We start from the raw sequence: 12,576 nt of genomic DNA on the forward strand, positions 1-12,576 counted from the left end.
TTCTTTGTGTTTTTCTAGTTCCCTCCTCCTTTACAGGCTCTGGCACGCACAGAAGAACAAAGTGTGACAGCTGTTTAACGTTCCTTAGCCCTCTGAAGATGGTGAGGTAGTGCCAAAGATCAGTGCGTTTGCACTATATCCCATAATAAGTGATGCCAAGGGCTGCTGAGAGGACTCCATCTTGAATATCAGCGGGCTCCATCTTGGATTCCAGATAAGCACGACCTAATTAACATGCACCGCCATTCTGAGAAGTACCCGTCCCTTGAAAGAAGCCCACTAAGTATTCACTACTCTGTTGTCTCCACTGAACCCACACAAGCCCTAGCCATGCTTCCCTTTTTGAGTCAGTCTTTTGGAGAGGCTCAGTCCCCCGCTAACTCCCTTTGCTTGACTCAAAATAAAGCTTGCTGAAGATAAACTTTGTCTTTCGCGTGTATTCTTACTCAGGAAAAGACAAGGACCGTTTGTGTCAGATTGGCGATTGGTAACGGTTTTTAGAGTATAAGTTTTACACATCTTTAATTTATTCTGAAGTATTTTATTCTTTTTGATGCTATTATAAATAGAATTTTTTCTTAATTTTATTTTTAAATTGTTTATAGTATCTGAGATATACCGTCTTTTCCATTCCTAATATATTTTTTTTATGCTGCGTCCATTTTATTTTAATTTTTGTCCATTATTTTTGACTCTTAAACAACGAACTTTTGGCCTCATTGATCCTATTTTTTTTCCTTTTGGCTTTTATCTTTATTTCTTTAGACTTATTTTTTGTTTGTTTGTTTCTTTTATAATTTATGGAAATGACTGCTTGACTTATTATCTTTGCCTTTTCTAACATGGGCATTCAAGACTACACGTTTACTTCTAAGTACTGCTTTAGCTGTTTCACATACGTGTGAAATGTACAGTTGTTGTTCAGCACCCGTTTCTAAGCATGTTCCAAATTCCATTCTGATTTCTTGTTTTGATCCATGAGTTCTTTGGAAGTCTGTTTCTTAATTTCCAAACGTATGGTGTTTTTGCAATTAATGTCTAATTCAGTATACAACGTATTAGAAACTGCTCATTTGCCACGCCCCCTGCCTGCACCCATGCTCTTTACTGACCAGGAGACAGAAATGGGGAAAGTCTGGAGTCAAAGAACAGAAGAGAGGAGAGTAAATAGGGAAAAAGGGAGACAGAAGGAGGACAGCAAAGAACCTAAAGAGCAATAAGCCAAAGGGAAGTATGTGTTTATGCGGTGGGGGGGGGGGGGGGGAGGAGAGCTGTCCACACCCAAAGTCTCCAGTCCTCTTTCTATGTTGACCCCCATCTGCTGCCACCAATCCACTCAAAGGCCAGCCCCTGCCCCAACTGCACGTCCATTTCTGCACCTGTAAAACTGGGGTGGTCATAGATCTCCTTCTTTGCGGGGCACCGGGTAGACAGCATGAGGAAGTCCTTGTCAAAGAGCTTAGCATACTGCAGAGCATCTCAGTAGCAGGACAGTGGTCGTGCAGGGATGATGTCACTGCTATGGTTAAAAAGACTTCAGAATAGGGAAAGTTGATCACTTTTGTATTTTAGGTCAGGGGTCAGCAGAATGGCCCATGGGCCAAATCCACTGTCCACAGACAGCCTGTCTTTGTAAACAAACTGGTATTGAAGCAAGGCCACGCCTATTCATGGCTGCTCTCCTGCTACAACTGTAACGTTGAATACTGGTAGTTGTAACAGAGACCCTAAGGCGCACAGCCTAGAATATTTAGTATCTGGCCCTTTATAGCAAAAGTTTGCCAACCTCCGTCTGGGGTCTTAGATGCTAACAAGCGGCCATCTAAGATGCATCAGTTGGTCTCAACCCACCTGGATCAAAGGAGAATGAAGAACACCAAGGTCACAAGATAATTATGAGCCCAAGAGACAGAAAGGGCCACATGAACTAGAGACTTACATCATCCTGAGACCAGAAGAACTAGATGGTGTCCGGCCACAACCGATGACTGCCCTGACAGGGAGCACAGCAGAGAACCACTGAAGGTGCAGGAGAACAGTGGGATGCAGACCCCAAATTCTCACAAAAAGACTGGACTTAATGGTCTGACTGAGACTAGAAGAATCCCAGCGGTCATCCCCAAACCTTCTGCTGGCCCAGGATAGGAACCATTCCCGAAGACAACTCATCAGATGTGGGGTGGTCTGGACAATGGGTTGGAGAGAAATGCTGATGAGGAGTGAGCTACTTATATCAGGTGGACACTTGAGACTGTGTTGGCATCTCCTGTCTGGAGGGGCGATGGGAGGGTAGAGAGGGTTAGGAACTGGCAAAACGGTCACGAAAGGAGAGACTGGAAGGAAGGAGCAGGCTGACTCATTAGGGGGAGAGTAAATGGGAGTATGGAGTAAGGTGTATATAAGTTTATATGTGAGACACTGACTTGATTTGTAAACTTTCACTTAAAGCACAATAAAAATTATTAAAAAAAAAAAAAGTTTGCCAACCTCTGTGTTAGGCCAGTAAGTCACTGCAAATGATGGACGTAGCCTGTCCGTGCAGTGCTGCTTCTCTGCTGTCCCTCTGGAATTGGAGTTTGTTTTTCTCTCATTTGTTGCACTTTACCGATGACACAGCTGTCCATGGTTTGCATGAATCACAGAGTTAAACCATTAATTCAGTGTGTGTTCTGTGCAGGTCTGCGTGAAGCGATGGTACTCACTTTGGAAGGAAAAGATGATACTCTGCTGCCGGACTTCCCCAAGGGGCCCCTCCAGCCCTACCGAGCCCGAGCGTCCTTCAGCTGGAAGGAGCTGCTGCTCTTCTTGGAAGGCGAGGAGATGCTCCGTTTTAAAGTGAGATGTGTGCAGGATTCAGTTTAAAATCAAGTAAAGAAATGCTCGAGTTTATAATGCATAGACCGATTTAATTTATTGTGAGGTAGCCACAGCAAGGCACACAGGCAAGACCACAAGACGTTCAGTTAGGATCAGAGAACCAGGACAGTGTAGGAACACAGGGCTGTGTTCCTCTAGTGATCCACACAGCCCACAGACAAATGCTTAGTGCCCAAATCTTTAAACTCCAGACATCTACCTTTAACTAGTGGTCTTGGGAAGGAGGATTAACCAGCAGCTTGTTCTCACCGGAGATCCCTTGTAACGAGGGTCCAAGGCCACTGGTGGGGGACATAATCTCTGTCCAGAGCCTCAGTCTTGGGAGAGAGTCAGCCCCCGAAGGGACCTTCCCTCTCTACATTCTCTCAGTGAACCTGCCAAGTCCAGGGTTTACGTGTGATTTTCTCACCTTGGCTTCACACAGTAAGGGCCAGATGATGTCACATTTAACAAAGACAAGGCTGTTACGTTGTTTCTACTTCTAAATTCAGAAAATTTCTGTTTCTAACATCACATTGCAAAAACCAAACCCTGTTGTGTCCAGTCAATTCTGACTCATAGTGACCCTACAGGACAGAGTGGGACTGCCCTATAGGGGTTCTAAGCAGTGGCTTGGTGGATTTGAACTGCTGACCTTTTGGTTAGCATCCAAGCTCTTAACCGCTGTGCCCACCAGGGCTCCTCCAAAGGGTTACAGACTAGAAAACCCTATGGGACTGTTCTACTCTGCACACATGGAGTCACTATGAGTCGGAACTGACACGACAACGACAAACAACAGTAACAACATGGCTCTTAAAGCCATGTGACCTCATGGACCTCACCCCCTTCTGGGTAAGATGAGCTCACCCTGGAGGCTTGCAGGTAGTGATACCAAGAGCCCAGCACCAGCCCTTCCCCTTTACACCTCAGGGCTGAGTGCAGTGGCAGGCACGAAGCAGACCCTCAGGGAATTGTTGAGGGGCACGGGATGAGACAGATTGTTTAAGCCCCCTGAGCCTCCAGCCCCTTGCTTTCACTGGGGAATGCCTTCCATCTCCATCCTGTGTATCTGGGTCAGCTGTGTGTCTGGTGTGGCCAGTGGCCTTGGAGAGGAGCCATGTGAGTGGGAGCAGGTGAGACTCTCTCTCCTGCCTCCCATCAGCCCCTCCTGTCTCCACATTTATAGAGAACCATCTTCTCAGCTCTCGAGAACGACCCACTCTTTGCCCAGCATCGAGGAGCCGACCTGCCTCTGGAGAAGTACCGTGAGCTGACCTTCCTACGTTGCAAGCGGGTCTTTGAGTATGATTTCCTGAGTGCTGAGGACATGCTGCAGACACCCCTGAAAATTCTGGCAATTATCCACTGTCTGGGCATGTACGACTGGTCCCTGGCTACCAAGTACTTCCTACACACGCTGGTGAGTGGGTGGCATGGGGGAGCAAGAGCCGTGCGCTGAAAAGACGCATGCTGGAACGACGAATGCTGAAAAGCTGCAAGCTTGCACGCTTCCCCAGCCAGGCATGTCACAGGGCTGAGCACAGGGAGAGGAGATGGAAAAGATCAGATGTTTGCTTACATAAAGAAAATACACCGTGTGATTTACAGTGGCCTTGGGGGTTGTTATTGCTACAATTTAAATTGTAAATTTCATGGGGTGTCTTAACTCCTGGTGCTGCGGTAACAGAAACATCACAAGTGGGCAACCTAAAAGAAAAGGAATTTATTGTCTCACAGTTCTGGAGACTCAAAGTCCAAATTGTGGTCCTGGCCGAGTCGACCCCTTCTGTGGCCTACCTCCTGGTTTCTGGTGTCTACTGGCGATCCTTGGCGTTCCTTGGCGTCTGTCTCCCCTCTGTGTGTGTGTCTGTTGTCGTTGTTGTTAGGTGCTGTGAAGTCGGTTCTGACTCATACTGACCCTATGCACAACAGAACGAAACACTGCCCGGTCCTGCGCCATCCTTACAATCATTGTTATGCTTGAGCCCATTGTTGCAGCCACTGTGTCAATCCACCTTGTTGAGGGTCTCCCTCTTTTCTGCTGACCCTGTACTTTGCCAAGCATGATGTCCTTCTCCAGAGACTGATCCCTCCTGACAACACGTCCAAAGTACGTAAGACCCAGTCTCGCCATCCTTGCTTCTGAGGAGCATTCTGGTTGTACTTCTTCTAAGACAGATTTGTTCATCCTTTTGGCAGTCCATGGTATATTCAACATTCTTCGCCAACACCACAATTCAAAGACGTCAATTCTTCTTTGGTCTTCCTTATTCATTGTCCAGCTTTCACATGCATATGATGCGATTGAAAATACCATGGCTTGGGTCAGGTGCACCTTAGTCTTCAAGGTGACATCTTTGCTCTTCAACACTTTAAAGAGGTCCTTTGCACCAGATTTGCCCAATGCAATGTGTCTTTTGATTTCTTGACTGCTGCTTCCATGGCTGTTGATTGTGGATCCAAGTAAAATGAAATCCTTGACAACTTCAATCTTTTCTCCGTTTATCACGATGTTGCTCATTGGTCCAGTTGTGAGAATTTTTGTTTTCTTTATGTTGAGGTGCAATCCATACTGAAGGCTGCGGTCTTTGATCTTCATCAGTAAGTGCTTCCAGTCCTTTTCACTTTTTGCAGGCAAGGTTGTGTCATCTGCATAATGCAGATTGTTAATGAGTCTTCCTCCAATCCTGATGCCTCATTCTTCTTCATATAGTCCAGCTTCTCTTATTATTTGCTCAGCATACAGATTAAATAGGTATGGTGAAAGAATACAACCCTGGCGCACACCTTTCCTGACTTTAAACCAATCAGTATCCCCTTGTTCTGTCCAAACAGCTGCCTCTTGATCTATGTAAAGTTTCCTCATGAGCACAACTAAGTGTTCTGGAATTCCCATTCTTCACAATGTTATCCATAATTTGTTATGGTCCACACAGTTGAATGCCTTTGCATAGTCAATAAAACACAGGTAAACATCCTTTTGGTATTCTCTGCTTTCAGCCAGGACCCATCTGACATCAGCAATGATATCCCTGGCTCCACGTCCTCTTCTGAAACCGGCCTGAATTTCTGGTAGTTCCGTGTCGATATACTGCTGCAGCCATTTTTGAATGATCTTCAGCAAAATTTTGCTTGTGCGTGATATCAATGATATTGTTCTATAATTTCCACATTCAGTTGGATCACCTTTCTTGGGAATAGGCATAAATATGGATCTCTTCCAGTCCATTGGTCAGGAAGCTGCCTTCCATATTTCTTGGCATGGATGAGTCAGCACCTCCAACACTGCATCTGTTTGTTGAAACATCTAAATTGATATTCCATCAATTCCTGGAGCCTTGTTTTTCGCCAATGCCTTCAGAGCAGCTTGGACTTCTTCCTTCAGTACCATCGGTTTCTGATCATATGCCACCTCTTGAAATGGTTGAACATCGACTAATTCTTTTTGATATAATGACTCTGTATATTCCTTCCATCTTCTTTTGATGCTTCTTGCGTCATTTAATATTTTCCCCATAGAATCCTTCACTATTGCAACTCGAGGCTTGAATTTTTTCTTCAGTTCTTTCAGCTTGAGAAATGCTGAGCGTGTTCTTCCCTTCTTGTTTTCCATCTCCAGCTCTTTGCACATGTCATTATAATACTTTGTCTTCTCGAGATACCCTTTGAGATCTCCTGTTCAGTTCTTTTACTTCATCAATTCTTCCTTTTGCTTTAGCTGCTCGACGCTCAAGAGCAAGTTTCAGAGTTTCCTCTGACATCCATCTTGGTTTTTTCTTTCTTTCCTGTCTTTTCAGTGACCTCTTGCTTTCTTCATATATGAGGTCCTTGATGTCATTCCACAACTCATCTGGTCTTCGGTCACTAGTGTCCAACGTGTCAAATCTATTCTTGAGATGGTCTCTAAATTCAGATGGGATATACTCAAGGTCATATTTTGGCTCTCGTGGACCTGCTCTGATTTTCTTCAGTTTCAGCTTGAACTTGCATATGAGCAATTGATGGTCTGTTCCACAGTCAGCCCCGGCCTTGTTCTGACTGATGATATTGAGCTTTTCCATCATCTCTTTCCACAGATGTAGTCAGTTTGATTTCTGTGCATTCCATCTGGCAAGGTCCATGTGCACAGTTGCTGTTTATGTTGGTGAAAGAAGGTATTTGCAATGAAAAGAAGTTGTTGGTCTTGCAAAATTCTATCATTCGGTCTCCAGCATTGTTTCTATCACCAAGGCCATGTTTACCAACTACTGATCCTTCTTCTTTGTTTCCAACTTACACATTCCAATTGCCAGTAATTATCAGTGCATCTTGATTGCATGTTCGACCAATTTCAGACGGCAACAGCTGAAAAAAAATCTCCTATTTCTTCATCTTTGGCCCTAGTGGTTGGTCCGTAAATTTGAATAATAGTCGTATTAACTGGTCTTCTTGTAGTCGTATGGATATTATCCTATCACTGACAGCGTTGTACTTCAGGATAGATCTCGAAATGTTCTTTTTGACAACGAATGCAACACCATTCCTCTTCAAGTTGTCATTCCCAGCATAGTAGACTACATGATTGTCTGATTCAAAATGGCCAATACCAGTCCATTTCAGCTCACTAATGCCTAGGATATCAATGTTTATGTGTTCCATTTCATTTTTGATGCTTTCCAATTTTCCTAGATTCATACTTCGTACATTCCAGGTTCCAGTTATTAATGGATGTTTGCAGCTGTTTCTTCTCATTTTGAGTCATGCCACATCAGCAAATGAAGGTCCTGGAAGCTTTACTCCATCCACGTCATTCAGGTCGACTCTACTTTGAGGAGGCAGCTCTTCCCCAATCATCTTTTGAGTGCCTTCCAACCTGGGGGGCTCATCTTCCAGGACTATATCAGACAATGTTCCGCTGCTATTCATAAGGTTTTCACTGGTTAATGCTTTTCAGAAGTAGACTGCCGGGTCCTTCTTCCTAGTCTTAGTCTGGAAGCTGAGCTGAAACCTGTCCTCCATGGGTGACCCTGCTGGTATCTGAATACCAGTGGCATAGCTTCCAGCATCACAGCAACATGCAAACCCTCACAGTACAGCAAACCAACAGACACCTGGGGGATATTTGGTTTAAGGTTTAAATATTACCTTGGGGCAATAGTTTCAGGGATTCGTTCAGCCCCCTTGGCTCCAGAAAGTCTGGAGTCCATGAGAATTTGAAATTCTGTTCTGCATTTTCCCCATTTTGATCAGAACTTTTCTATAGAATCTTTGATGAAAATGTTCAGTAATGGTAGCTGGGCACCATCCAGTCCTTCTGGTCTCATGGGAAAGGAGGCAGTTGTTCATGGAGGCAATTGGCCACACCTTCCATTTCCTTCTCCTATGCCTGACAGCTCCTTCTTCCTCTGTTGCTCTAGGTGAACAGAGACCAACTCTTGTCCCTCGGATGGCCGCAGTGCTTTTATTCATGTCCTCCTGGATTTTCTACTTCCAAAAACTTAGCCACTGAAGACCCTACAGGGCACAGGCCTGTCCACACACATGGGGTCGCCATGAGTTGGAATCGGCTCTTCAGCACCTGGCTTGGTTTCTTCTTTGAGTGTTTACCTGGTACTGTTGTGTTTTCAGGTTTTCTCCTCATCCATCTACAACTTGGGTACTGATAGGCACTTCATGTACATTCCGAAGATCTTCAACATGGAGGCAAGTTCAAGTTCTTGGTTTGTTCTACTGCCTGCTGTCTTAAAGAGGTCCCGGGAGGCCATGGATGTCGCATTTCATGGCGTTCTTAGGCTTCTCAGCAAATAGCAGACATGCTATTCTTTACCAAACAGGGGTGTGTTGAATTCCTAGGGTTATGTGAAGTTAGCTTTTCTTATCAGAACTAAAAGATCCCTGGGTGGCAGAGTTTGCACTCGAGTACTAACTTAAAGGTCAGTGGTTTGGAGCCTCCCAGCAGCACCACGAAGAAAGGCCTGGCGATCTGCTCCCATAAAGATGATGGCCAAGAAAACCCTATGGAGCAGTTCTACTCTGTAACACATGGGGCCGCCATGAGCTCGAATTGTCAAAACTAAAAACCGCCCACTGCTGTAGAGTTGTTCCTGACTTAGAGTGACCCCACAGGGCTTCTAAGGCTTTGAATCTCTGCGGAAGCAGACTGCTACATCATTCTCCCAAGGAGCCGCTGGTGGTTTTGAACCACCAACCTTTCTGTTAGTAGTCGATCACTTTAACTGCTGCATCGCCAGGGATGTTAACTAAAGGCCTCCATTTTCTTGTACTGGGTTGAAGAAGTTCCTGCCACCAGGGAACTAGAGAGGCTAGTGTCACTTGGGGTGACCCTGTTTGAACACAGCGGAAGGTGTGGTGTCCACACAGCCCGGTGACTCTGTCTGATCACAGCAGGTTCAATAGGCAGACAGAGACTGGGTGTCGGGTCTGTGACTTAGTCTATAAGGGAAAGGTGGGGGGTCACCAGGGCAGGGCTGACCTCATGTCACTGTGTGTTCCACTGTTTAGATCTTTGGATGCTTTGCTCTGACTGAGCTGAGTCATGGGAGTAACACCAAGGGCATCCAGACGACAGCGCACTACGACCCCAGCTCCGAGGTGAGTGTGGCTTCCGAGTTCAGAGCATTGAGACCTAGGGTCTTCGTGGATAAAGGCGTCATCAACCTGAGAAGCTATCTGCACATGTGTACATGTAACGTGCAGAGTGTGATTCGTCACTCAGGAGACGGGAGCGTGGGAGACTGTGGGTGTGAGAGGCAAACCTGCCCCGGAACTTTATCCAAAATTTATCATGGTTTGGGTTTGCGCATAATTTTAGTGCTATGAGGGAGCCAAGAGTTTGTACGATGTGCTCCTTTATTTGGAGTCCCTGCATGGCGCAAAGATTTCACAGGCTTGGCTGCTAACTAAAGGGTTGGAGGTTTGAGTCCACCCAGAGGTGCCTTGGAAGAAAGACCAGGTGATCTGGTTCTTTACCATCAGCCATTGAGACCTGTGGAGCGCAGTCCTGCTCTGACACACGGGGGAGCGCAGTCCTGCTCTGACACACACAGGGGAGCGCAGTCCTGCTCTGACACACGCGGGGGAGCACAGTCCTGCTCTTACACACACGGGGGAGCGCAGTCCTGCTCTGACAAAAGGGGGAGTGCAGTCCTGCTCTGACACACACGGGGGAGCGCAGTCCTGCTCTGACACACGCGGGGGAGTGCAGTCCTGGTCTGACACACGGGGGAGCGCAGTTCTGCTCTGACACACACGGGGGACCGCAGTCCTGCTCTGACACACACGGGGGAGCGCAGTCCTGCTCTGACACACGCGGGGGAGCGCAGTCCTGCTCTGACACACGCGGGGGAGCACAGGTCTGCTCTACACACTCGGGGAGCACAGTCCTGCTCTGACACACACGGGGGAGCGCAGTCCTGCTCTCACACACAGGGGAGCGCAGTTCTGCTCTGACACACGGGGGAGCACAGTTCTGCTCTACACACTCGGGGGAGCGCAGTCCTGCTCTCACACACAGGGGAGCGCAGTTCTGCTCTGACACACGGGGGAGCACAGTTCTGCTCTACACACTCGGGGAGCACAGTTCTGCTCTCACACACGGGGGAGCGCAGTTCTGCTCTGACACACACGGGGGAGTGCAGTCCTGCTCTCAAACACAGGGCAGCGCAGTCCTGCTCTGACACACGGGGGGGGGAGCGCAGTCCTGCTCTGACACACGCGGGGGAGCGCACTCCTGCTCTGACACACGCGGGGGAGCACAGTTCTGCTCTACACACTCGGGGAGCACAGTTCTGCTCTCACACACAGGGGGAGCACAGTTCTGCTCTGAGAGACAGCGGAGCGTAGTTATACTTTGACACACACGGGGGAGCGCAGTTCTGCTCTGACACACAGGGGGGAGCACAGTTCTGCTCTGAGAGACGGGGGAGCGTATTTCTACTTTGACACACACGGGGGAGGGCAGTTCTGCTCTGACACACGAGGGAGCACAGTTCTCTCACACACACGGGGGAGCACAGTTCTGCTCTCGCACACATGAGGGAGGGCAGTTCAGCTCTGACACATGGGGGGGAGTGCAGTTCTGCTCTGACACACACGGGGGAGCGCAGCTCTGCTCTGACACACTAGGGAGCACAGTTCTCTCACACACACAGGGGGAAGCACAGTTCTGTTCTCGCACACATGGGGGAGGGCAGTTCAGCTCTGACACATGGGGGGGAGTGCAATTCTGCTCTGACACACACGGGGGAGCAGCAGTTCTGCTCTCACACACACAGGGGGAAGCACAGTTCTGTTCTCGAACACATGGGGGAGGGCAGTTCAGCTCTGACACATGGGGGGAGTGCAATTCTGCTCTGACACACACGGGGGAGCGCAGTTCTGCTCTCACACACACAGGGGGGAGCAGAGTTCTGCTCTCACACACACGGAGGAGGGCCGTTCAGCTCTGACACACGGGGGAGCGCAGCTCTGCTCTGACACACTAGGGAGCACAGTTCTGCTCTGACACACGGGGGGAGCGCAGTTCTGCTCTGACACACACGGTGGAGCACAGTTCTGCTCTCACACACATGGGGGAGGGCAGTTCTGCTCTGACACACTGGGGAGCACAGTTCTGCTCTGACACACAGGGTGGAGTGTATTTCTGTTCTGACACACACGGGGGAGCGCAGTTCTGCTCTGACACACTCCGGGGAGTGCTGTTCTGTTCTGACACACACGGGGAGCACAATTCTGTTCTGACCACACGGGGGAGTGCAGTTGTGCTGTGACACAAGGGAGCACAATTCTGCTGTGACACACCCAAGGGAGCACATTTCTGCTCCCAGATACGCGGGGGAGCACAGTTCTGCTGTGATACACACGTGGGAGCACAGTTATGCTCCAACACACGCGGGGCAGCACACTTTTGCTCTGTCACACACGGGGGAGCACAGTTCTGCTCTGACACACACAGGTGTGCGCAGTTCTGCTCTTACGCGGGGGAGCACAGTTCTGCTCTGACACACAGGTGGAGCACAGTTCTGCTCTGACACACACGGGGGAGCACAGTTCTGCTCTGACACACAGGTGTGCGCAGTTCTGCTCTTACGCGGGGGGAGCACAGTTCTGCTCTGACACACAGGTGGAGCACAATTCTGCTCTGAAACACACGGGGGAGCGCAGTTCTGCTCTCACACACACGGGGGGAGCACAGTTCTGCTCTCACACACAAGGGGAGCACAGCTCTCTGACACAGACGGGGGGGTGCACCGATCTGCTCTGACACACACGGGGGAGCGCAGTTCTGCTCTGACACACTCGGGGGAGCGCAGTTCTGCATTGACACACGGGGGAGCGCAGTTCTGCTTTGACACACACGGGGGAGTGCAGTTCTGCTCTGACACACTCGGGGGAGCGCAGTTCTGCATTGACACACGGGGGAGCGCAGTTCTGCTCTGACACACACGGGGGAGTGCAGTTCTGCTCTGACACACTCGGGGGAGCGCAGTTCTGCATTGACACACGGGGGAGCGCAGTTCTGCTTTGACACACACGGGGGAGTGCAGTTCTGCTCTGACACACTCGGGGGAGCGCAGTTCTGCATTGACACACGGGGGAGCGCAGTTCTGCTCTGACACACACGGGGGAGTGCAGTTCTGCTGTGACACACACGGGGGAGCATAATTCTGCTCTGACACACGCAAGAGAGCACAGTTCTGCTTCCACACACGTGGGGGA

General features: G+C 48.8%; 1 protein-coding gene across 7 annotated transcripts in view; it reads left to right on the forward strand.

Moving 5' to 3' along the window:
• ACOX3 (acyl-CoA oxidase 3, pristanoyl) overlaps positions 1–12,576 on the forward strand; it is an 86,983-nt gene that overhangs the window by 12,891 nt on the left and 61,516 nt on the right. For all 7 annotated transcript variants that reach the window (XR_007517715.1, XM_049886680.1, XM_049886679.1 and 4 more), the window contains 4 exons: positions 2,678–2,835; positions 4,046–4,279; positions 8,467–8,541; positions 9,361–9,450. Coding sequence is in view for 6 of the 7 variants with exons in the window: in XM_049886680.1 (XP_049742637.1) it covers positions 2,692–2,835; positions 4,046–4,279; positions 8,467–8,541; positions 9,361–9,450 (543 nt within the window). In the remaining variant the exon portion in view is untranslated. The remainder of the gene's footprint in view (positions 1–2,677; positions 2,836–4,045; positions 4,280–8,466; positions 8,542–9,360; positions 9,451–12,576) is intronic.

The sequence above is a fragment of the Elephas maximus genome, chromosome 5 (assembly GCF_024166365.1).
Source record: "Elephas maximus indicus isolate mEleMax1 chromosome 5, mEleMax1 primary haplotype, whole genome shotgun sequence".
In the NCBI taxonomy this organism is placed as follows: Eukaryota; Metazoa; Chordata; class Mammalia; order Proboscidea; family Elephantidae; genus Elephas; species Elephas maximus.